Here is a 27,581-nt window from a genome sequence, read left to right as displayed (position 1 = left end):
TTCTCTATTATTCTCGACTAAAATATTAAAACAAACGGAGTCCAATGTAAGTTAGTTCGGTGCGCAAATAAAAAAAATGATAGGTTAAGTTATATCACTGAAGATCGTAAAAAAAATCGTAAGAAAAAAGGATAGGTTAAGGTATATCACGTAAGATCGTTATATACCTACAAGAATGAGGTGGGAAAAAAGAAGTGCATTGAAAATTGTACTAAAACATCGCTAAACGCTAAAACATCGACAAAAAAATGTCAAAATATGTCAAAAACTGATATTCAATTGATAAAAAAGAGGATACCTACAAAGTATTATTTTGAAACAATCAGTAAGAAAAAAGGATGGTTAAGTTATATCACGTAAGATCGTGATATACCTACAAGTATGAGGTGGAAAAAAAGAAGTGCATTGAAAATTGTACTAAAACATCGCTAAACGCTAAAACATCGACAAAAAATTGTCAAAATATGTCAAAAACTGATATTCAATTGATAAAAAAAGAGGATACCTACAAAGTATTATTTTGAAACAATCAATTTACACTACTCGCTTTGCATAATTTTTCTTATCTGTTGGTATATCTTAACCCCCCCCCCCAATCCCCCTCCACGTCGAGAAGTGATTTTGAGTATCTAAAACGTGGAAGAAAATAAATAAACATCGTGGACGACTATTAACATCGGATTAGAATAGTATTTACATTAATACAAGATTTTCACTGACACGTTGTATTTACATTTAATGAAAAGTGAAACTTGCTCTCTTTTATATATTTTATTAAGAAAAAGATATCCTTAAAGTTTCATTTCGTTAAGATTATCAGCACAATATGACTTGCCTGATCCCAATGATATATGACGTCATATTTACACTGGAACATATCATAAATGCTTAGCAACAGAGATCAATATTAGCAGAATGAACGTAATAGCTGTGCCAATTCCATTTCTCCAAGAAATTCGATAGTTAGGAGTAAACCTTCGTACAAGGTGCTCTATCTTTGAAAGACTTAAGCAAGAGTTCATGGCATATTTTCCTGGAGAAAGAGCTTTTGAAAACAAAACGTTTAAAGCAATAGTGTAAGAAGCAGACAGTCCTACGCAAAGTATATTATACCCGGTGGGTGAGTCACGGGAAACAGACCAAAAGCAACTGTCAACACTGCCAAACGGAAGCTCGTGGCGGCGCTAGTTGCCATGCCATCTGCATCACAGAGGTATTCCATTTAGTGCACCATGAGTCATTCGCGAGTGCACGTGCCTGTTCAAGCGGTGGAAGACTTTGTTGCTGTTCAGCGGGAGCTGCGGCTTGGGCAGGACCGGCATTTTCGTGTGCCAGGTGGGTGAAACAGTGGAAAGAAACTGGTTCTGTCCTCGACAAGAAGCATGATGGACTCTCATGGACAGTGTGTACACCAGAGAACATCGATCGTCTACGCCAGGCTTTGCAGCAGAGTCCTCAAAGATAAGCTTGTTGCCATGCAAGGACACTGCACATGTCTGAAGCATCAGTGCGTCGAATTGAGTGGAAAGACCTACGATATCATTCGTTCAACATACAGAGTGAACAACAGCCCGTTGACAAAAAAACATAGAAAATACTTTTGTGAACTGTTTTTAGATTAACTGAATCGAGATGAAGACTTGTTAGAAGACCTTATGATGTCTGATGAGGCGAATTTCCACCTAAATGGTTGATTGGATAAACAAAATTTCAGTTACTGGACACCAATCCTCAAATTCTGCATGAGACTCCTCAGTACAGCCCTAAGGTTGTTTTTTGGTGTTGCATCAGTGTTGTCAATGGCATTGTGCGTCCATATTTTTTTGTGGACGAGGCAGGGGAAGCTGTGACAGTCAACGCCGAGCGCTATGGGAACATGCTACAGAACTTTGTGGAACCCACCCTGCGCAGGAAAGGGCACCTCCACACAACACGGTTCCAACAAAACGGGGCTACATCGCATACCGCCCGTTCGTCTATGACCATACTGAGAGGAATCTTTCCGCAACGAATAATCTCCTGCTTTGGACATGTCCCATGGCCGGCTAGGTCGCCAGACCTCACCGCCCCAGACTTCTTTCTTTGGGGTTACCAAAAAAGCAAAGTGTATTCCCATCAGCTGAATTGTCTTGCCCATTTAAAGGTAGTGATTGAAGAAGAGATTCAGGCAATATCACAAGACAAGATTCAAGATGTGATGCGAAATTTACGTGGACGCCTGCTATTGGAGGACATTTGAAGGATGTCATATTTCGAAAATAATGGCATTAATGGCAATGTCTGTACATGTCGTGGGGGCCAATAAAAATTTTCCAGTTTTAATTATTTGTGTTTTGTGAAGGTTTAAAATTGTCCCATTTCCCGTGACGTACCCTGAACCAAACAATGTACTGCCAATCACACCTACGAACAACTCATGATGTACATAACTCGTATAAAAAAAAACATTAACCCTCCTCTCCCACCACAATTTTAATTTATAACAGTTTTGCTATTTCAGAAACGTAAAATGCTTAGTTTACCTTATACCTATTGTAAGTTCAACACATTTTCGTGGCAAGGAAAACGATTTATTTTTAAATGTGATCGACGGTGCTTTGTTAAGAAGTTAAAATAATTTGTACACATGTAGCTACGTAAAATGCTAGGGTTAAAGCAGAATACTTAAGTTGTAACAGATGACGCTATTTTGTAATTTTACAAAGTGGTTATTAACTAACCAGTATATTTGATGTTAGTAACAACAGATTGTTATTTTGAATGTTGATGTGTGCTGAATGGTGATCCAGTGTTTAATTTTGCTTGAAGCATTTTGACAACTGCAGTTGAAGAGAAGGTCCATACTAATAGTAATTTAGGGGTTTGTTCGGTGTGTGATGTTTATGGAAAGCATGTTAGTGGTTGCAGAGTTTAGGGAGAACCCATGACGTAATGTATGGATAACTGCGGTATTGGGTCATATTTTCTATAGTTTTGCGACGTCTGAGGTGCTTTCTTAAAATGCATATCTGAATATTTACCGGTAGTCTAGGTATGAGACTACTTTGTAGTAGATTGGTGCACAAATGCACACGTTAGTAGCGACATCTATGGATTTGTCATATCCTCTTAGTACATGTACCGAGAGTAAAACGCTTTGAAATCTTAGTTTACGTGAATCGTATGCGTGGCTGTTACTGTCCATTAATGACATCGTATTTGTTGTTCATTTTGTTTATTTAACTTTGCTTTTCTGCCACCAATCGCTAAGATAAAGATGAGTAATGATATGATGCAATTGATGACGGGATACTCACAAAGAAAACCCATGCATTGTCTAGGAATCGAACCCGAAACCTCCGGCGTCGTAGCGCGCCGTGCTAACCACTCCTCTACAGAGGCCGCCGGCATTGTATTTTTGAGGCTTAGGATAATATTGTAAAGCTGTCCTTCTGAAAGAGTGGCAGTAATATTTTATACCAATTTGTTAGATTTGATACTGTTTAATTTTTATTCCATGAAATTACTATCACCACTTCATTTGAATTTTTATTCTTCAATAATTCTGATTAGAATACCTGTGAAGCGAGACAATGCTTTCAAAGAACAAAGCACCATGTATTAACGTTCATATAAACTCTTCGAGAAATGGATTTGCAACTGTCACATATTGCACATACACAGCGTCTAACAGTTAATAGACCTCTAGTAGGGAAGTCATGAAATGATTTTACCAACGTATAATTTTATCTGAACAAGAGATAAAAGTTTGCAACACTACATTAGCATTTCACAGTATCGTTGTCACAATGTTATGAGTTTGCAAATTTGCACCAAAAACTTCACTTTGACATTCTCGGCACTGTTTCCCCAACGTGAGTTTGTCAAATGTACTTGTGAAAGAGAACAAATTTGTATCCATGGATTCACTCTACATTTAAGCACACAATGAAGGGGTGAGAATTTACATCAAAATCAACACTGAAGAATTCCACTCCCTTACAGATCCATACGAGTCGATGGACAATTATGACCCCTCCGCCAGTCCACTCTCACAACACCGGGATACTTGACTGGCCCAGCCTGGTAACCAAGAGGACGGTGAAACTTGTATTGGTCTTTGTGGTACACTGGGTCAATAGGAGGCGGCAGGACGGAGAGGTGAAGTCGCCTTCAGGTCTTGTCCCCGCTTCCGTTCATGAACGTGGTCACTGTGAACTCGTCCTGACGCCTCAGGGTGCTGTTGTAGTTCACCATCGAGTGCGACGACTCCCACGTGGACTTGGTTCTGTCCCTGTTGAGCTGGCGCCACTGTCGCTCGGGAAGACAGCAGAACAGGTACTTGTTGAAGTGTTTCCTGAAAGTCCCGCTGACGCAGTACAGAGCTATCGGGTTGATGCAAGAGTTGATAAAACTGAGACAGAAGCTAGCTATTCTGAGGATGTGCCAAAAGAGATTGTAATCTTCGTTCGCCCTAGGGTTCATGTAGAACCATATCATGAAGACATGCTGAGGGAAGAAGCAAATGGCGAAGATTATCACGAAGGCCAGGACCATCTTGGCGACCTTCTTTCTCGCTTGGATCTGCCTCGCCTGTCCCTGGACTTCCCCCGGGAGGTTTCTGGTACTCCGAATCAAGTGAAGAGCCATGAGGATGTAGAAGAACGCGATGATGCACAGGGGGATGGCATAGTAGCAGAGGAACTTGAGGATGGTGATGATCTTTGGGTAATTTGGGCCCAGATACTCAGGGAACGGGTAGCACACCGAAAAGGCAGTTTCGTCGTTGACAACGAACTGTCTAACGTATGAAAAGAGAACAGCGGGAACAGCACAAAGAATAGCAAAAACCCAAATCGCCACAGCAGTGAAGATCGTGAGGCGAGTGGCTCGCCTGCCAGCATGCTTCCTCATCGGATCGACAATGGCGAAGAAGCGATCCGCACTGAGGGCTGTCAAAGTGAAGACGGAAACACCAATGGACACATCTTTGATGAACTCGCTGACCTTACAGATGACCAACCCGTATGGCCAGGTTTCGATCGTGTAGACGGTGCTCGTGAAAGGGACACAGATAAGTATAACCAGCAGGTCACCTATGGCCAAGCTGAAAATGTACGTGTTGGGTATGTTCCTCATGTTCTTGTTCAGAATGAATATGACAATCAGGGTGCCATTTCCAAGAACTCCCACGATGAAGATGAGGAAGAACAGAAAAGGGACAATGTACGTCTCCGGTCTGAGGTGATAAGGTGTGTAAGGAACACCAATAGTCCCGTTTGTAGAGTTCTCGGAGACATTTACCCAAAACTGATCAGTACTACCAGAAGAGACCACGAGACCATCAACCTCGTCCATCAAATCGTTTTGCATCTTGAAGGCAATTTCTAACGTTGGCACGTGACACGACACTAGTTAAAGACAATCGTTGCTCCTCGCAAAGCCCACGCAGAGCAGGTGTGTCGTCCTTCCAAAACCACGAATCTGATAGTACCCATGAGACAGATCTAACGCCATCTGAAAAGACACAAGTGCAACAGTCAGAAACGATATACTGTCACACAGGTCACTAAACATCTAGCATGCACTATCTGAAGTGTAATGCAAACACACCCACTTAGTCAAGGTTTCAAGTCCACATAGAGTTAAGGTAGGCTAAAAGGGAATGAACCTCCATCGGGGATAGAACCTCGGACCAGCAACTTCGATGGCGATAGTGTTACTACTACGCCATCTGGGAGGTCCTACATGAAATACTCGCCAACTGCAACGTACTCCATACGAGCTAAGTTTGAAGGCATTATATACTCTCCGAATATATTGCTCTTTGTATACCCTACTTTGCATCTCTTGTCTAATTTTCTAGCGTACCTACCAATAACAGTAAAAACGATGAAGAAACGAAATAAAATTAAAAACCAAACACAAAGAAACAAGCATGCCTTATTTAGGATCCAATAGTGCATTACACATGTCACTAAACCACAGAAATTAGGTAACCTCTGATCTATTTAGCCCTATTGGCCTATCGTTCATAAGATACATATTTACCGTACGTATTAAATAATTCACAAACAGGATATCTAAAAGCAATATCGGCAGTGAGAAGTACATAAAGAGTAATACATTTGTAAAATCTGAAAGTTTGAAAGTATGAAAACAACCGAACATAACATCAAGTAAAAGTTTGTATGAAATTCCAATTTCTATATATTTATATAAACCATCACTCAATTTACAAACAGTGAAAGATTACATCTAAATAAAGTGACATAATGGGAAAATACTGAACTTCACAATGAAGTAAGGTAATGAGGTACATTATCATGAAGCAGCACAAGCACACAACTGAGTCTTAATCGACCATACACTTTAATTTTTATAAGATCCGAGATTGCTTTCTCCATCAATAAAACAGTGGGTCACGTGTACCCAACCCAATTGGCTGTTGATGGTAAAACAGAAGAAAATGAGGATGACAAGAAGATCATTCCTGACATATTCACACTACCTACAGCTAAATAGAATATTACAGTTGACAGGTTGTGGTTGCAGAAAGAGGAAATGTTCATGCGACGTACTGACCTATGCCCTTGTAGTGGAGATGAATAGAAGTGTTAAAACAATTACTTACAAGACAGTGACAGGACTGAAGATATGATGTTTCCCAAATGATCAAAACTACTCTTAACCTTGATAGCAGGTGAACTAATTAAATTTTGAAAGACAATGCCGTAGTCACAGGTGAAGTTATTACACCTTTACCATTGTAGTTACAATAATAATTAGTATTTTTTACTTATTTATTAACAGAAACTACCTCTGGAAAAATCTGATAAACGAACTCTAAATCAGGATATGAACAGTATTTTATGATCAGAACCTCCATGGCGGCCATCTTGGATTCCCGATGCCATCTACCTTCTCTTGACACATTGTACAGCAAAACACCTCTTATTATACTTATGATTGCATGTCTCAAAATGAAGGCATCTTCCATACACATGTCTTCCCTTCATTCAAAAAACTAACGAACCTACAAATGGTCAAAATCACCCCTGAAGAAAATAAGGAGACATGGTCGATTTTCTTTGTTAATGGATTATCTTTGTTAATGTTTCAGAGCCAGCCATCTTTGAGATATAACGTCACACAGGCCATGCGCCACAATAGTAGGTATCACCCAAATATCACAGGCAGTAATTTTTTGCCCTTTATGTGCAGGAATGTCAAGTAAAGGGTAAAATATTGCTTAGAATCCTTGCAGAAAAGGATACGGAATTCTTTCACTGGATATATATCCATCCATAACAGTGCAAGATATGAAAAGAAAAACAGTAAAATATTTTGTGTTCAGTTTTCAATTCTGAACAAAATATATCTCTGCAAAATTGTCAAAAACCAATATTTAAGGAGTTATGATCGATTTCTTTTGTTGGTGTGTGAAGCCGCGGCCATCTTGAATATATGGGCCCCTAGAAAACTTGGGCCCGGTGTGCCAGATGTATTACAGAAGGAATCAAACTAGAGGGCACATTCTTCGCTCCATTGATTTTTAGGGTACTAATCTGAGATAAAAGATTCGCTCCTTCTCTTTTTAAATGTGTGTTGTTGTTTTGATCTTAACGCCCAAGTGATTTAATGGCGCAAGTTGATATCATAATGAAATAACGCCAAACGTCAACACTGGGAGTGAATCAACATCTAGCCTAGGTAAGCTACAGGTTAAGAGTCCAATAACTTCACCGCGTTACGAGTTGCAGTTACGAGTTAATGCTAACCCTTAGGAAACGTCACACATTGCATCATAATTTTTTGGTTAAACCTGTACAGTGTTTTGTACAATAAAACCGGATAACTACCAAGGTGATATACATGAAGGCAGTGCTAACAGTAAGGAACATGCTGAGATGTTTGAGTACCTAAACTTTAATTATGAATGTCCTTACTCTCTGTCACGGGAATCTATGGATCAAAGGCCGCGCATAACGGCAGAGAAGGGGAGAAAGCTATTGGGCGGAACAAAGAAGTGCGCGCAGTTGCGAACGGCTGGTAGCTGCAGTCGCGTCTTTCCCTCTCATTGGCCGAGTTCTCTCTACGCCCTGACCTAGCTAACTGTGGAGTTAAGGCAGCGCATAGCGTCAGAGAAGCGAGGGAAATCTATTGGCCGGAGCGAAGCAGTAGACGCTGATGGGAAGGCTGGTAACTTCAGTCGCTTTCCCCCACTCCACGCAATTCCGTTCCTCTCACGTGTTCATTGGTGGAGCCGTCTCGCGTCACTACTTGAGCAGATATTAGTTTTCGTTTGCCTGCTCCACAGTTAGCTGGGACGGAGTATAGTCACAGAGACTTACTCCAGAGATTGCAGGGACAGATTGTAGCTCCCACTCACATTTCATACAATTCGAATACTGGAAAAGTATAACATGCACACCCCACTGGAAACCAGTAAAATTGAAAATGAATGTCCCAAGTGAAAACGAGAGAAAGAAAGAATTGAGCCAAAGCCATAGGAAACTCGTGATGGACACTTGACAGCATGAAGGCCGTAATCCAATTAGCCGACTGATTGGAAACAAGAACCAGAGCCCAATTAAAGTTAAGAACCGAGAGGCTTAATCAGGCGATACAGCCTACTGAAATTGAGTTCGCAGAGCCTTACACTGAAAATGCAACAAATTCTATTCTTTCGCTTGTTCTGCCCCTATATGCAGCAGCAACTGAGGACTGTACGATTGTTGATTATTTAATCTGATGCAGAATATCCTCTCTTAAGATGGTCACATCGAGATAGACATAAGCATGAGGAACGGTACCAGGAAGCACAAACTCTCTCTTGCGGTAGTCTGCCATCTTGAAACAGCTCAATTCCACTAAAATGCTTTGAGCTTTATTAAAATCACTCTTAGCCGCCGTGGTGTGGTCGATAGGGCGTCTGGTTCGATACCCGAGGTGGGTGATCTAACGTCGGAATTTTCCCCGGATTTGTTCCCGCATAAAGTGGCTCAGGAGCTCTCCCAGCCTCAAATATATGGGTACCTGGGGGGCAATCCACGTGGCAAAGGTAGATAGATAGTGTGCTGATCACATCACCTCCAAAAAAACGGCTGAGATCGAGAATGTGTGGGACCCTACTTCCACATCCCATAAATGTGCCTTCATGGTACGGTGTTCACGGGATGGGAGGAGAGAATTTCTTCATCAATTTAAACAAAACTTCCATCCTGATGGACGTGATTAGACTAAAGAGGCTTGAAAAAAATGATCCAATGATCTGTACAAAAGTACATCGACACCTTCACCATTGTTGGTATTTACTAAGATATCTGACCCGAATAGTCGAAAGCAAAGGTGAAGTCTCATCGACATATTTATTCACTCTGGTTTCAGCAGCGTGAGGATCGAACAAAATAAACTTAACAATACACAGACAATAACATCAGTAAGGTGAAAGAGATTCAATTTTTTTTATCGACCTGTTGTCTTTGGCGTTTTCCGCCCGTTTGAAATCAAAGTTTCGAAGCCTGCTAGTCTTCCATGGGAAGGTAAGCTGTGGACAATGGCAAATTGAAGCACAGTGCGTCATTTCGTTACCGTTTGGAGCAAACATGTTAATTGCAGTCTCAGTTATATTTCAGGGCAATACATTTTTTAAAAAGAATATATAATATACAAGCGTATCCTATGAGACACGGTATTAGGTCCACCGTCCAGAGACAAGGAATAACAGTACCTTCATTTAATGACTAGCGGTACGGAGTTGCGTCTGTTTTGCATACCTTCAAGCTCAAGGTTGTCCTCCAGCCTTACAGGTCCTCAGACTCCAAACTCAAACTCTGCCTCAGCCTCAGAGTTCAAGGCCGGCCTCCGACCTCACACGGCCTCAGCCTCCGAACTCCATCTTGGCCTAGGCCTCACACGGCCTCAGCCTCCAAACTCCATCTCCACCCCCGGCCTCACACGACCTCAGCCTCGCAAGGCTCTTGGGGGTTGAGGCCCGGTCTCAGGATTGTGACCATCTCTGCCCCAGACAGCGCGGTGACGGTGCGAGGCTCTTACAAGATTTGCTAATCTTAATATTCAATCACTTCTTCGCCGCGCAGAAAAACAACAACAGGTTCATTAGAGTCGACAATGGATTACAGGGTGGTCGTTTTTCAGTAAGACGATAAAGCCATAACACTTCGCCATTCCCAAAGCACATCCACCCAGGGGGAACGCTGTCAATGACTCCTCGGAAACACAACACCGGGTAATCAGATCGGGGGGTGGGGGGCTGACAGTCGTCGCCTATGCAACTGCATTCTCACAATATCCCCGTGATTCTCCCCTCCAGAAACCTTCTTGGTGTGTTGACCGAAGGAAATTGCTTCCTTTCTTGGGCGCCGACGCTCCGAAGCGAGAAACGCGGTTAAATGAAGAGAACACACAGGCATTTATCACCAGAGAGCACGACGCAGCCTGAACAACTGAGGCGAAGACTCTTCTGCAATAACTTCCCGTCGCTAAATGAAAGGGAAGCGGAGGAGAACACAAGATTGTTTTCGGATGCTGCGAGTAACGCACCAAAATGTCACTTGACAGGTTTTTGACGCCAAGTGAAGCTTTGCGGAACCGTAATCTCCGTCAAGAGCCCATCTCAACAGTTCTCCAAAGCATCCATTGGAGAATTATGGGAGAGATACATCTGAAACCAAAGGCGTGCTAGCTTCCAATTATTGGAGGAGATATTCCGGTATAAGGACACCCTTGAATTATCCTAAATTATTAGTTTTATCATTATAATTTTCATTCTTCATAATAAATATTACAATATCCAATATACGTTAACTTTTGGTCTTTTAACGTCGTTTTTCAAACTATTACGTCATCCACGTAGTACACCCAATTGTCAACCTTACTTCTGCGTAGTACAACCTGGACTGCTTTTTGCAGACTAATGAGGCTCTGGCAACTGGCCCTATGGTCAGTATAATTCTGTGTTGTCCTGTTTTTGGTCCTTGTGTGTGCTGAGTGCACCTTTATAGCATCAGCTTGTAACCAAATTCAGAATATTTTAAGATTTTAGTTATGTGACATTACAGTTATGTTGTTTGTTATGGTAAGGGGCTGGACACCGAGCTGACGCACCAAAAATTTAAAATTCAAATTCAAACTATTACGTCAGTAGCAACTAATATACAGGTTGTAACAGAAGTGATTGCGCAAAGGGAAATGGGGACAAGTACACGATAGTAGACGTAAGAAATTCTTCGTAAACATTGGGTCGCATGGAGATAATCGCGAATATATGTTTACGATCCGTCACTGATTTCATTGTAGAGTGAGATCACTTTCGTAACATCTCTGGCTGTTTTGCATTGGCAACTTTGGAGCGAGTCTGGAGCAGCCAATCAACAAACGAGCCGCTGACGTCATCTCTACCCATCACCTATCGCTTTGCCTGTTGCTCGCGCTCTGGACTGTTGGTAGGTTCACTAACTGAACTCGCGCGGTGAGCTGGAGTTGTTATGAAAATAATCTGACTCTACACATGATACGATTGTCACTTCACAAGTGGCGTGCCTGTTATGCCTTCCGTCCTTTACAGACGCATGCTTTGTTTACAACGCCCCCTTTCGGCAGTGTTCAGTTTTAAACAAAGAAACCTCGGAGTGCGCAAGGAGACGAGCGTATGGTGTGTACAAACAATCTATTCAGTGGTGGATCGTAACCATAAATTCGCAATTATCTCGCAGTTTGTTTGCTACCATATTTTCACGCACACGTTTTTGGTTCTACTGTGAAAAAACAGTGCGAGAAAACGCGTGAGGAACACATCGAGATCGTACTGCTGTCTGGGGAGGGAAGTTTACGTGTCATTCCAAATGATTTTAATCAACGACACTTATTTGTTAAATTAGTAATATGCATGTATTAATGATCACGCTTTGACGTGGAAATATAAGCGAGCAGTCTTACAGACAATATTTGAAACAAATAAATCTTGGAAGTTGTATAGCGGGTGTGGAGTTAGGGCCCACACTTTCTTGATTACGGCCGAAGGTGGGATTGATGTGATCAGCACCACACCCCTAGCCGCCTTTACCTCCCAGAGTTTACTCCAGGTACCCACTTTATACGACGCTGGGTGGCGTCGAACTCGCCAGAACAGGTGTAACACATCCCGGTTTTCCCCCGCCGGTGATCGACCCCTGGTCTCTCGCATGGTAGTCAGACGTCCTAACGACTGAGCTACCACGGCTTGATTGGATTTCCGCAATGGCAGAGAAAAAATAAATTACAGAAGAAAAAGTAACTTAATAAAAATTTTACTTAGTTCTTTTATGATCAATTCCGTTAACTAGACATCTAATAAATCCTTGTTTCTCATGTGCAAATATTTCTACAAAGCAATCAATTATTTTATGTCGACGGTAATTACATGTTTCTGATTAAACGTTTTTAGTGTGTTCTGTTCACGCTTGAAAGTCTTCCAAATCATAATTAAGTCTCCGTTTGAATAAAATGAAAAATCAGATTGAAGTTTGTAGTTGAATTAAAAGTTAATTATAAATGGCAATAACACGTTTTTAATTTATCAGAGCACTTGATTTCTTTCCTGATTTATCCCATAATTAATTTTCGTGTTTCCTGACTAATGTTGTTTTTGTGCTCTAAATGCAGATTTATAAATCTAGCTCGTCGTAAATGTAGAATTATTATTTAAAAACGTGACAAAGTTTTATCTTTAAATTGTTTTGTACGATCCACGCATGTGGAGAGGCCGCCCGGGAAAATCAACACCGAAAAGGTGACGTCACATGAAATGCGTTGATGTTGTCAAGAGTGAGAATATTATGTGTGGTAACTTACTATTCTGCTTTCATTTCCATACTGCGCTTCAAGGTCACGGCATCGTCTCCCCACGTAGTCGCCTGTTCCCCTCCAAACCCAACCAACAGACGCCATCTACCTGTTCACTGGGTGCTGCACGGGGAATGCATAGGAGTGGGAGTGAGGAAGAGGAAGCACGGAGCTGATTGGATGTCCTTGAACCGCACATTCGAAGTGAAAAAAAATATAGTACAGGGTGATTCTTAAGAACCGGTCTGACAAAATGAACTATAATATAAAATATACCATATAAATATTAACGTAATTTATATATGATGTACCTTGGATAGTGTGCCGTTGATTGTTCATTGTGATCAGAGCATGAGTTGAAAGCGTCCGCCGTTTTCAAGAAGGACCCGCGTTTGCATATTCGCCATGACTCGCCGCAGTGTTTCTCCGGTGATGTTCCTGAAATGTTGTCCTTTAAAGATTGTAACGTACGCGGTTTGTTTGCATACACCCTGTCCTTCAGTATACCCCACTAGAAAATATCCGGGCTTCTAGGGTCTTGACGCCTGGACACTGCAACACGTTCGTAGGTGCACCGCTACGTGTCAAATCTTGCAGTATAAGTGCTGCCACCTGTCAGATCATCTGCATACCATTCGATGCAGCACAGCCCACGGAAAAAAAATCGTAACATAATTAAGCGCATGCGCGGCTTTGTTCGTGAGTAGTCTGTACAATGGCGCCGTTTACTGTTCGCCAGAAAGTTGAGTGCTGCTTTTGGTTTGCAGAATTGAAGTCTCCTGTAACGGTACAAAGAAGATTCCGGCAACAAAATGGACAGGAAGCACCAGAACGTCATTACATTGTTACAATTGCTGGAAACAGGGTCTTTGTTGAGGAAGAAAGGTAGTGGTCGGAAGCGTGTGAGCGAGGATAAAGTGGTTGCAGTTCAGGAAGCTTTCCAGAGAAGCCCGCGTAAATCTGTGAGACGTGCTAGTTCTCAACTTCAAATTCCACGTTCTACTGTGCATGATATCGTACATAAAAGGTTAAGGCTTAGAGCCTACAAGTTACAGCTTGTTCAGAAACTAAAGTGCAGTGATAAACCCGCTAGGTTTGATTATACTAGTGAAGTGCTATCACGCATTGATGATGACAATGAATTCCTGACACTTGTAACATTTTCAGATGAGGCTACCTTCCACATTTCCGGAAAAGTGCATAGGCATAACTGTAGAATATGGGGTGAGCACAATCCCCATGCAGTTGTTGAACATGAACGCGACAGTCGAAAGTTGAATGTGTGGTGTGGTTTGACACGAGATTCCGTAATTGGGCCCTTTTTCTTTGAGGAAGCTACAGTTACAGGTGCATGTTACCTGCAAATGTTGCAACAGTACGCTGTACCTAGTATACCTCATGGGTACATGCTTCAGCAGGATGCCCTCCCCCACATTATGCCCGTTGTCTTACTAACTTCCTTAACAACAATGTCGCTGGTAATTTGATTGGGAGGGGTGGACCCATTAAATGGCCACCACGGCCATCAGACTTGACTCCTTTGGACTTTTTCCTTTGGAGTTATGTGAAGACTTTGGTATATCAAACACCTGTGCAAGACCTCAATGATCTCCGTGAAAGAATTATCGATGCATGTGGCTCCGTCACTCATCAAATGTTGAAGAACACTTGGATGGAGGTTGAGTACAGCCTTGATGTTTGTCGCGCCACCAAAGGAGCACACATGAGATCTACTAAGGCGAATTCTTTTTCGAATTCTTTGGTTAAAAAAAAATCTATGATTTTCTCTTCCAAATAAGCGGTATTTGACATTTCTGTCGTTAACGATTGTTGAGTTATTTAAATTCTTTATTGGTATATTTTTTCTCGGACACACTGTACAATGAATAATTTATGGCCGCACTGTATATATTGAAATTAAAGTATTGCATAATGCTGAGAAAATATATCTTAGAAGACATTGGTATTGTACTATGAAAGAACAAATCGCAAGTAATAGAAAAACTCAAAAAGTTCTATTTTGAATAGAAATAGAGTCGATAACTTTACAGTGCCATTTCAACGAACCCCACACACACAGGCTGGGCAAATCCTATGAGACCCTGTACTTGACTCTGAATGGAATGAGACCTACATAGTATAGATTTATTTGATGTTCACCGACCCAAAAATATCTCCAATTTTCATGTTGCAGAAGAGAGAGGTAACTCAAATATAATGAAATGGAAATCCCGCCTCTCGTCTGCCACATCATGGATGAAAGTAATTCAACAAGGATTTGAGACAAAATGTTTGAGGCTCAGAAATTCATATCGTCAAAAATGACGGACAAAGAAGAGAGCTGGGTTTTCCGCATTTCCTTATTATGCCGAGTCACATGCGATGTACTTTGGAAGCAAAACAAGGGTTCATGTCGACATGCAGAGAGATAGATAAATAAACGTGCTGGTTTCAAGAGCCAGAAATCCTACATGGATGTAAAAATCTATTTTTGTAAGGTGCGATCCAGAAGTTCCGATACTGTCTACAACTTCCATCCACAAGACACCTACAAAAACCCATCCTTCAGAAAGTTTTGATATCAACGCTCTTCACGAGAGATATTCCAACAGAACAAAGTTAGCAAAATCTCATTTTAAAAATTGAAGCCATGTTCCCTGATCTAAAAGAATAATCCCATGGTTATTATATATATGAAAGGAAAAGATTTGTTGTACAAGAAAATAGGTAGGTGAGATTTTTGTACGACAAATTTCAAATCCTCTCTTTCATCTGGGCATTAATTGAATAACACAGCCATATATTGAGCACACCTAGTATTGCCCTCTGACACGACCAGTGTTGCCAGTACATCTCGTAATTTTGAAAAACACATACATTCTTATGAATATGGCATAATTAATCCAATTAATGTGTGCAAGAATTTATAATTATTTTTGCATTTTAATAAATACCCACACAGACATGGAAAATTATTGCAAGCAACTCCATAGCTGTCTATTAACCACGCCTCTTTTTACTTCTTACAATAACTTTTTTACACCTTAGTAGCTTTTTCCCCATATTGAACGTCCATGTAGAAGATCATTTTCTTGTTTAATGTTTAAAAATTAAAGGGACATAAATTAAGAGTATTTGAAAATAAAATTTAAAAAATATTTGCACCTAAAAGGGATGAAGAGACAGGTGAGTGGAGAAGGTTACATAAGTTAGAACTACATAATTCGTATTCATGTTCAGATATTATTAGAATAATCAAATCAAAAGACTTAGGTAGGCAGGCCATGTGGCACCAATGGGAGAGGAAAAAAGAGTTTACAGGATTATTGTTGGGAAACCTGTAGGAAGATAAAGACAAGGATGGAGGGATAATGTTGAGATGGACGTAAAGGAAATTAGTAAGGATGGAAAAGATTGTATTGATCTTGTTCAGGATAGGGACAGATGGAAGGCTTGTGTTGCTGGAGCCATAATCCTTCGGGTTTAAGAAGGCTAGAAAGTGAGCTGGAGAGCTAGGAGTGAGTTACATAGTTAGTTAATGTTTAAAAAATATCCAGCCAGTGCAAGGTTCACATGTCTATCGCTTTCTTGTAAAAAAGTTATGTACGTTCAAATTCACGTGACATTTCGGTTACCCTGTATTTATATATGCGGGGTGCCTGTGTGGGTGGTGATTTTACTTTGTACGCCTCAAATCAAAACCGTTCATCCGCTTCTGCCAGCCGAGCCGGCAACGAGACAGAAAGGTATCAGTCCGGGAAATCTCTGATCACAAATTGAATCATTCTTTCCCCACGCTTGCGTTGCTAAGAGGAATTTAAAAGCTTGAATTTTCAACAGCCACTGTGAGATAATCCCTCAAGGAAAAAATGGAGAATACGAGTGGGGTATTCCCGAAAGAAAAAAAAAACTAAATTCTCTCTGAAAAGTACCCCTCAGGATTTGCGCCCAGCGTGGTTGAAAGACACGCTCAACAGGCGGAGAAAGCTTGTTTGCGAAATCCTTCAGCCACTTTCTATCAACAATCTTCAGTTCGCGCAGTAATCTTCCCTCTCAACAGTCCAGGAGCCTCAACGTGAATTTGCATCAGTTTCCTTGCTTTCATGATAATCCTCTCCCCGAGAGACTTGATAAAACCGCCAAGAGATGGCGCTGCGAGGCAATTTGATCTCTGGGCGCAATTATTTCACAGTTCTTAAAGCCTCTCGAAGGATATTCGCCTTTTGTACTGCGCAAAATCCTTCCTCAGATCCCCCATTGCAATACGCTGCGCAAGAATACACACGCTTTCCAGTGAATTCTGCTCAAATGTTTAACCAGGAATTATATCTTAGGCTGTGTATGAATAGTTTAAGGGAGATGAGGTAGGGTTGAAAGGCATGTAGACCAGAACTAACCACAAATCATGCTTCTATGAACCAAATCGCATGGGTGTGTACAAGTACACCCACGCGACAATGTTTGTCCACTGTGCAAGATTGGGCGTGATTAAAACGGTGCCCGTGGACCACAGAAACGTAAAACACAAGTCCAGCAATCTCTGGAGCAAACGGAAATAAGTCCTATGCGCAAGTAGTAACTCAAGAGGGCTCAACCAATGGTCGTGTGAGAGGAGGAATGAGTCCATGGAGACGGAAGTGCTGCAGCTACAAGCTGTACGCTTTCTCCTCCTTCTCTGCCGTTATGAGCGACCTGGCTCCACATATTCCCGAGACAGTGCGTAGAAAACATCAAAACAAACCACTCTGTACCAATATTTTCGTTTGTGCATAGTTTCGGCACCTAGAACGTCCAATACAGGTAAAGCCGTTTTGCCCCCTGCATGCTTGCAACCCAACACAACATTTAGTTGCATACGGGACGTTGCTTCGTGTTGTGAAATGGCGCATGCCATTGTTACAACATCCCTATTTTTCTTTTTTCAACTTAGTTTAAAACTGATCTCGGACCATTTGTGTCTGCTAACCAGGGCCGTATCAAGGTTTGTGGACGCCCCTGGGCAAATTGTTTTGTGGGGGCCCCCATTTTTTAATTATTTTTCACTAGGAGCTTTATTAGCTCAATATGTAAACCACCAATTTTCAGCAGTTGAAATGGTACACCTGATTTTAGAATCAGTAGTCATTCACAATCGAACATATCGCAGATAGGTTTGGAGGGAGAATAACGCAGTAGAATAAAGTTACAGGACGAAAATTGTAGCGCTATAGCAGCAGTAAAATTCTGTGTCTAAATGTCTACAGTATATTATGAAGAGTGAACACCGTAACTACAACATATAGTAAATACTAAGGTGGTTCAGACGGAAACAGATAACTCAGCAGTAGACTGTACTTAAGTACATAATTTATCATAAATGATATTATTTACAATTAAGAGTAAATATGTCACTACATATGGACAATGATTACCAACAGGTTCATTGTGGAAAATGTAGTAATTACACTTTCTTCAGGAAAATTCTCAAAGTAGACACACTTTTCTTGCCGTTTTCGCTGAAAATTCATCTACTATATCATCGAAGTCCAATTCACGAAGAAGTTCATGTTCAGTGCTTAGTAAACAAAGATTGGATAAGCGATCCTGTCCCATGGCAGCACGAAGTCTGTTGTTCACTAATTTCATTTTTAAGAAAGATCTTTATCCACTGCAGTTTGTTACCATTAAGACCAAATACATTCTAATGAGAATTTCGATATTTGGAAATGTACTGCGGAACGGGTCCTTACATACAATATTATACATAGACTGCTCCATTGAGATGTCTTCCTGATGTTTGACATTGCTACTGCTTACTAGGTGTGCAAACTGTATCAGCTCATTCTCTAGCGAGGGTTCCAGATCCTCCTCGTAGATGCTCGCGAGCTGCAGATGTAATTTGTGATGGAGTTTCCACTCCAAGTTCATTTAGAATACTGAACCTCTTTGCGACAGTTTCATAGGGAAAATACTGTCTGCAAGTGATGAGGTGATTTGATCAATCACTGGTAGAAAACATTCCACTCTGAAATGTTCACTAGGCGAGAGGTGGATCCAGAAGAGTGTAGACATACGACAATATTGAATTATTTTTATTTTTAAAATACAATTTCTTATGTAATTTTTCACAAGCACAGCCAGCTGGTTAAAATAATTTTTTTGGTGGAGGCCCTTCACAGCTTCCTTTTTGTGTGGGCCCCGGGTCAATTCCCCCTGTTGCCCATAGGTTAATCCGGCCCTGCTGCTAACCACTTATCCGCTTCACATAATATTTCATTTTAAAAATAATACATTTAATATTTATTGCTGCTCAAAAAGGTCACACAAAACTAGAAAACAATACTTTCCCTATCTCTCTGCTCTTTGAATTCTTGTTGATACATCAAACGCATTTTCACTCCAGGAAATCTGAAACATATATTCTTGTCAAAAACATATTTTTTTAACACTGTTAAGCCTTGCTTCCTAGTGTGAATATTTGTCTGAAGAAGACCCTTCTTAGAGGGTGTAAACGTTACCTTTTTAGTGTATATATTTCTTGTACAATAAATTCTGCCTTGCTCAGTATTATAATGTTATATTTTTGTACTTCCGTGTTGTAAAATACCGCATGCATGCTAAATTCCTCGTACCGGTGGCGACAAGTAGAAGAGGCAGTGAACAGCACAACGTTTGAAAAGTGTTAATAATGCAGAGGTTTCAATTCGTGCAGCATCAACTTCGTATCGTAAGATATACATACCCAGTACAAATGGGTGGAGTGGTATTTTTAAAAATTATCAATTAATAGAGGGGAGAGACTTCTGATTCTAAGCCTAAATCTCGCTCTGTACATATACAAATAATATTCTAGCTAACGAAACTGATTACAGTCAAATTGGCCGCGGCATAAACTAATATACGAGGGTTAGTCAATAACTATCTGCACTTTTAATTTTCTGTAGGATGGCCGTACTCTTTTCAGAGCGCGCATGTCAATTACGTGTTCATTTATCGTTAATTTAGAGCATATTTGACCGTTTTCTTAAGTTGTTGAAGGGTGAACATGACCGCTCCAAGCTCTTCGTCTGCACCAGGGAAACACAGCGAGCAGTGATCGGTTTCGTATGGTCTGAACAGTCCCGGGTTCGATTTCAAGTTGGAGCACCCAAAATTTCGAGGACTTACTTCTAAAGAAGAAGTAGCGGGCCACGGTCTCAAAAGCCAGAAAACAGAGGCGATGGGACTCGATGAGCTAACTGCGAGTCACACAAAGAAAAATCCTCTCAAGCAGGCCCTGAGCTTTAAACGGCTCTTGCCCCATGAAGTATACACTCTCTCCAGGGAATCTCTAGAGTAAGGTCGCGCAGAAATATGTGGGCGAAGCGAGGCAGTACACGCTGATACAAACACCCGAGAGCTGCAGCTCCTTTCCCCCTCCACGCAATCCTGTTCGCTCTCACGTGCCCATTGATCGAGCCCTCTCTAGTCACTACTTGCGCAGAGACTTACTTTCGTGCGCTTGCTCCAGATTTTCCTGGGACAGAGTGTAGTTTTAGTTCACTATTACTGAACAACAACATTCTATACTTTGGAAATTGAATGAAGCAAGAAAAGGAAACAAAAACAGAGCCTCAAATCTAAGTAAAAAGTTTTTACATTTCATGTCATATTACTATCATTTTCAACCAAGGCAATTTAAATGCAATAACGCATATACCCGATGGAAAATAGAAGACAAGTAAGAGATTTACTTCGACCATCACCATGAAGTGCTCTGTTTTTAAGTTTTTTCCGATTCACGAGCTCTGAATTAGTTGAATAGCAGTTGTCCTACTTTCGTAGACTGTCTCATAGACCGAGGCATCCAAAATTTACAGTTATGTCTGTGAAGTGCTTTCGCGACGCCAATGAATTTTATGGCAGGAACTGAGTTATACAAAAAAAACTCTTTAATTGCAGAGAGTTTCATGGTGGGATGAATTGAAACCATTTTTTTTTTTGGTGGAGTAACGGAGTTCGTCACTTTGTTTCCAATTCGTCTATTTAGTCGGAAAGACAAATATAAATTTGTTTGATTGCCTCAAGGCAAACATGGATTACAAATAGAAGCTATTGGTTGTTATTGCAACGCCGAGTGCTTCGGGCGTTTCAGTTCAACATTTTATCCCCCCCCCTTACTACAGTCACAGGACATAGAGACCAATTAACTTTGAAGACGCTGGCGAATATGTTATGACTGCCTATGAGTTTGCAGGTTGAGTGTTTGTGAGACTGAAGTGCTACACTCTCTCTGAAGTCTGTGCAGCAAGGCCACACATAACGGTAGAAGGGGACAAAGCGATTGGGGTGAACAAAGCAGCACGCGCTGCTGTAAACGGTTGCAGCCACATTCACCCCTCAAAACACTCACATACCCTCTCACTGGTTTCATTGGTCGAACCCTTTCGAATTGTTTGAATTGTTGTTATGAGTCCACTTTATGCACATATAGGCAACTGGACTACAGTTTAAAGTGGCATCCGAACCCCTGTGCCATGTGCCTCCACCGAGTATCAAACCCGATACGGCATCGCCACTACGTCATCGGGGAGGTCCTCGAGCTCTCTCGAGTCAGTAATTGCACAGAGACTTGTTTCCGTTTCCTTGCTCCAGAGATTCCTTTACAAAATTGTACAGGATTTAAGGTACAATTGGGTGACGCTCATCTCAGATATCGGGCATATTCCTTACATAGAGAATGAGTAACAACAGAGCATATTGTATTGGAAACCGTGAAAGGTATACTTTAACAACCCAACACGTCCAAAAATTTTGTTAAAGGGGATATGACCATAGCTCGAAGGAGCTAATTATGTTTTGATCTGATTACGTATCAAGCGCTCATTATTTTGGGATCTGGGGTAATTGGGATACAAAGACTCCAACATCCCCTTGTTGCCGCAACAGATGAACCTACGTCTCGCCAACAAAAGCACCTTCTCTTTCCTACAGTGTTCTAGTCTCACATAATTTACAGGGTATACGCTAAGTTTCGGTGGAGACCATGTTTCCATTAACTGTGGATTTCATATTACCCAAGACCTGCACAAAGAGATCAATCAAGTTAGATAAAGTTCTGCTAAAATTAATTGTACACATTGTGCGCATTTCTACAAAATTATTATTAGTCAAATTATGGCGATTACATGCTGACGCTCATCATGTATTCATTCTCCCCTTCTCAACATTATGTTCCCGATCACGTGTAAGCAGAAGTATTTGACCTTAATGGATGCGCATTGTAGCAGAAGGCTTATGGTAATGAGTAAGGTTAACCAGAGGGTAGACGACATGTATCGCCGTATGTACTAAACATCAGCCCTGCTTTCCTACACCTCACAGCGTCTCCGAAATATGTGATCCAATTAGTCTCGGTACACATACACGTAGATGGTATTAAAACACTTAAGACTTCACCATAAATTTGTGAACGCTATCTCTACTCCTTACATATAGTAGAGATACAGTCCTCAAATTTATAGTTAAGTATTAGTGCCATCTACACGTAGGTGCAGTAGACGGACTTGACTATAAATTTCTGGAATGCTGTGAGTGGTAGGAAAGGGGTGGTGGTGGGATGTGGCTTAGTTGTTAATGACAAACAAGTTACATGTTTTTCTTTAACTGGCTTGGAGAAACTGTCAGTTTTAGCAATATTTTCGACTGTGTATAAGAAAATGCAAATCAATTCGACTGCAAACAGGACACATGATTTTATCTCAATTTTGATTCCAATACAGGCTTTCAAACTGGAATTTTAGTGATCGCAGAGATGTGGTTGAGAAATACGAAAACAGCAGCACCATCTAGTAGCCAATGCTTGTACTCAGTTTAGAATCAAATTACGAACATCTAAACGAAGTTACATTTCCAATTTTCTTAGTGGCACAAATTGCATCAATTTACAAGCCTTTTACGTGCCGACGGAATGCTAGCAGCTTCTTCAGCTCTCGCATCAAGAGACAGAGTAGATGGTTGAATTCTGTGGAGAAATATTTCCCATCTCAGAATACCTTGATGCAAAACACAATGCAGCTTTTAGATTGTTGAAGCTTTACCGTGTTGTCATTAATTTCTCTTTGTAACATAAAGCCACCATTCCAACAGATTCCATTATTCCCTTATTAACAGCGTAAGACCGAAGTTATTAGACCATGAACTAAGTAGCGAGAGCAAGCAACGAAGCATTAACTATAGTTCACGAAGAGGATGTTTCAGTTCGTGTGTCCGCCATTTTGTTTGATGAAGAACAAAATGGCAGCCGTAGAATGAAGTAAACTATACAAGACAATTATCCTGGTTGACGAGTTCAAACATTTTTATGTATATCCTGTGCTAGTTCAATGTTACTACCATTGCTCCTCAGTTTGAATATTGAAGATAGTAACAGATACTTCGAATTTCCAGCAGAAGTTGCTAATTTTTTTCTTAGCGTCAACCAAACTATGCAACTTAGAAATGTTGGCAATGTGTAGCGTACTTTGAGGAATCTAGAATATCAGGAGGATTCTCTGGTTTTGGCCATATTTACGTGATTGAACATATTGTAAATAATTTTAGCCGAAATTCAGCACATACTTTTCCAAGGTAGAAAGAACTTTTGTTATGCACTTAACTATCTGTACCTGACATGGACTTAAGTTTTCCTTTCATGTTCACTCAATAGAATTGTTGCTATAGTATCATCCCACATATCGATTGATTGATTGATTTGCTTTATTTACCTCGCTTTTTGTGCGACTTTTGGCTAATTTGCGAAGATGGGGATGAGTAATGACATGATGAAATTAATGAATGGACACTCACAAACATCCATCCCGAGGCCGATATTCGAATCAGGACCCCTGGTGTCGTAGCGCGATGTGCTAAGCACTCAGTCACGGGGGTCGGCACATATAGATTGAATATTTGTAATGAAAATAAATACAGTAAAGCCTCGTTAATCCGGTCTAATGGGGGGAATTAGTTGACCGGTTTAACGAAAGTCCGGATTAACTGAAATCTAAAAGAACAGTGCATTATAACTCCGTTTATAGCGACAACACGTTTATTATGGTGTATTTAAAGGGTGAAGGCCTAAATACACTATACAGTACAGTAAAATGAAGCAATACTAATTCTTTGTCGTTACGGAGCAATATGACGGATTAGATTGTTGACTTCTAGCCAAATTTAAAACCTTGCATTCTGCTTTCTTTTTCTATTGCCTTTTGCCTGTCCGGAGTAAGCGAAGTCCGGCTTATCGAGGTCCGGATGAACGAGGTTTTACTGTAGATCTACATGCTTTCAAATCTCATAATTTTTTTTTGTTTCTGTTCTGTTTTTTATTGTTAATTATTTTCTCTATGAAGGTTATATGAGAGACAAGTTTTGTAGAATATTTAATGAAATTTTAGGTAATTTAATTTTTCTAATATTTTTTGGTGATTTTTAGGCTAAAGTTTGGCAACGTTGAAATATACTTCCTGCTCAAATAGGCTAACTGGGATTCAGAGTACATTTTTTAAGTAGGATGCGAACGAATGTCAAATATGCGCCGACTGTGATTCGAACCTGCAAGGTAACAGCAATAACTGTCGGCAGAGATTAAAGGGCGATTCTCTCTGACGAAACCTACATTCAAACCTCTATTCCATGTAGTATATTCTGGTCTACATTTCGCAGACCAACGAGGCTCTGGCGTCACAGACAGAATACTCCCCTGTCGGGCTGATATGTCCTGTCAATGTGCGTTTCTGATTGTCCTCTGATCATTTTCTTCAGATCACTTTTCATTCCCACCTTTGTGATTAGCCAAAAGTGGCATAAAACCAAAGTAAAATGAACCGATTCAGTCGTTAGAATGTCTAAGTAAATTCCTACGACGAGAAGACTCCGAGATTCGAAACCAAAACACCTGGATGTGCAGCATATTATGATCATGAATACATCCTCTAGGTCAGCGCATGGAGATGTTCATTCTACACTTAGTTTAAGCAACAATATTTTAATTTAACCATGATGTTCGTTTAGCCACAATTGTATTATTAAGAGACCCGTAAAGCGATTCTCTATAACGACAGTTAGTTAAAACTAGTTTGTACATAACTGTAGACGAATTCTTATTGGAGATTAATTTTTGGTGATCTCGGACAGATCGTAAAAGTGTAGCTGAAACTGGAAAAATCTATTTCAATGTACAGAACTAGGAACTAATAAAGGGCTCTAGCGCAAGAACTGTTGCTGGTTGGTGGTTTTTGATCATCTCTAAAGAATAAGCACACTGTAATTTTAAAATATACAAAGCCTGATATTTTAAGACAATATCCATACATTATCTCCAACCCTGATAAAACCTAAGGACACTTCTGCCGGTGAAAATGCCAGTGCACTTTATTGGCAAAATTTCAGCAAGATCACGCACCACTTCATTCCCTGACTCGAGAAAGACGGAAGGAGAAAATTGTCAAGAAATGATGAAAAATCAAGAAGCAAGAAAGCACGCTGCCACCACGCCTGTTATCACTCAATCAAAACTTAACGAACTGTATGCTACAAAATAAATAACTTCTTCGGAAAAGACGAAGCTGAAATCCTACGGAGTCACGCAGCAAGTTGTCTGTCTGAACAGACAGCGGGAAAACAGAACGCTGAGATTGTAACTTTATAATTACAAGGAACATGAGATTTTCTCAGTTTTTCAGAAAGGAAATAATAAACCGAATGCATTTAAAAGATGATCAAGGTTAACACAAGAAATGAATAGAAGAGCAGGGTTAACGCAGGAGATTAATAGAAGAGTATGATTTATACAGGAGATTAATAGAAGAACAGTTTTACAGGAGATTAATATAAGAGCATGATTTATACAGGAGATTAATCGAAGAACAGGTTTACAGGAGATTAATGGCATGGCAGCATTAACGCAGGAGATTAATAGAAGAGCAGGATTTACACAGGAGATTAATAGAAGAGCAGGATTTACAAGAGGATTAATAGAAGAACAGGTTTACATGAGATTAATGGCATGGCAGCATTAACGCAGGAGATTAATAGAAGAGCAGGATTTACACAGGAGATTAATAGAAGAACATGTTTACTGGAGATTAATGGCAGAGCAGGGTTAACGCAGGAGTTTAATAGAAGAGTATGATTTAGACAGGAGAATAATCGAAGAACAGGTTTAACACAGGAGATTAATATAAGAGCATGATTTATACAGGAGATTAATCGAAGGACAGGTTTAACACAGGAGATTAATATAAGAGCATGATTTATACAGGATATTAATCGAAGGACAGGTTTAACACAGAAGATTAATGGCAGAGCAAGGTTAACGCAGGAGATTAATAGAAGAGCAGGATTTACACAGGGGATTAATAGAAAAGCAGGTTTTACACGGTGATTAATAGAAAAGCAGGTTTAACACAGAATATTAATGGAAGAGCGGGATTTACAAAGGAGATTAATAGAAGAACAGGTTTTAAACAGGAGATTAATGGCAGAGCAAGGTTAACGCAGGAGATTAATAGAAGAGCAGGTTTAACACAGGATATTAATGGAAGAGCAGGATTTACACAGGAGATTTATAGAAGAGCAGGTTTTACACAGGAGATTTATAGATGAGGAGGTTTAACACAGGATATTAAAACAAGAGCAGGTATAACACATGAGATTAATAGCTTAGTAGCAAGGTTAACGGGAAATTAATAGAAGAAGAAGGTTGACACAGGACATTAATAGAAGAAGTAGTTAACACAGGAAATTAGAAGACGAGGTTAATATAGATATTTTAATTTCCAAATTGTTGATGTTAATTAGTTGCTTCAGTTATAATGAGAATGCCGAATATATTTGTTATAAATGCACTCCATTCTTGTACACTGTCTCTCAAAAGTTTTAGGACAACGACATTTTAAACTAGGCAACCCAATTTACACAAGGCGTTGGTGGGTTGCGTGTAGAGTTAGGCTCAATTTCAGGGTTGCCACATGCACAATAGATATTTATAAAATACGCGAAAGGAAAAAAATAAGTAATATCGTACAAAATTATTAAAAATATCACTATTATATCGCAAGTGACACAATTCTTTCTGAAAGAAAAGAAAATAGGTTTTCTAGTATTTCATCGCTGATGAGTATACAGAAAAGAAAAGAGGTGAGAGAAAACGAAAGGTGACAAAGGAGAGGAGAAAGAGAAAGCGAAAGGAGAAGAGGAAAAGTAGAGGAGAGGAGATGTAGTGAAGAGAATGGAGAAAGATTCTAGGAGAGATGAGGAAAATGGAGCAAAGAAGAGAGAAGAGGAGACGAGAAGAGGGGAGTGGAGAGTAAAGTAAAGAAGAGAAAAGGAGAAGAACGAAAAGAAGAGGAGAAGAGTGCAGTGGAGTCGGAAATCTAAGACAGGGGAGGAGATACGAGGAGTGGAGATGAGTGGGATGGAGATAAGATGCGAGAAAAGTAGGGAAGGCGATATGAGATAAAAGCAGAACGAGCAGAAGGAGGGGCGAGGAGAAGGAGAAGAGAAGATCAGAAGGGACTGAAGAGAAGAGGTAGTTGCAGAAAATATCGTCTCAGCGTCAAGAATTGATGCATTGGTCAAATTATCGACAGAAACATTCAATAACATTTTGAAATGTATTGGAGAATGTGTTAGATCGGTTCGAAATGCCTTTTGGCTTAGTTCAGAGCAAGGTAAAATCTTCCATGTAAGATCTTTGATTTTACCTGTGATTATACCAATAAAAACATGAATGTAATTTGAATATTTATAAGAAT

The 27,581-nt window shown here is 40.3% G+C and overlaps 1 protein-coding gene across 2 annotated transcripts in view; it reads right to left on the bottom strand.

The window, feature by feature from the left end:
* Positions 1-2,503: 2,503 nt before the first annotated feature.
* Positions 2,504-27,581, bottom strand: part of LOC146003739 (neuropeptide CCHamide-1 receptor-like) — a 353,803-nt gene continuing 328,725 nt past the window's right edge. For both annotated transcript variants that reach the window (XM_083142134.1, XM_083142135.1), the window contains one exon: positions 2,504-5,496. In XM_083142134.1, the coding sequence (XP_082998260.1) occupies positions 4,153-5,352 (1,200 nt within the window). In that variant the 5' untranslated portion in view covers positions 5,353-5,496 and the 3' untranslated portion in view covers positions 2,504-4,152. The remainder of the gene's footprint in view (positions 5,497-27,581) is intronic.

The sequence above is a fragment of the Lepisma saccharinum genome, chromosome 20 (genome assembly GCF_977018435.1).
Source record: "Lepisma saccharinum chromosome 20, izLepSacc3.1, whole genome shotgun sequence".
NCBI lineage: Eukaryota > Metazoa > Arthropoda > Insecta > Zygentoma > Lepismatidae > Lepisma > Lepisma saccharinum.
This window is presented reverse-complemented; position numbering and strand designations above follow the sequence as displayed.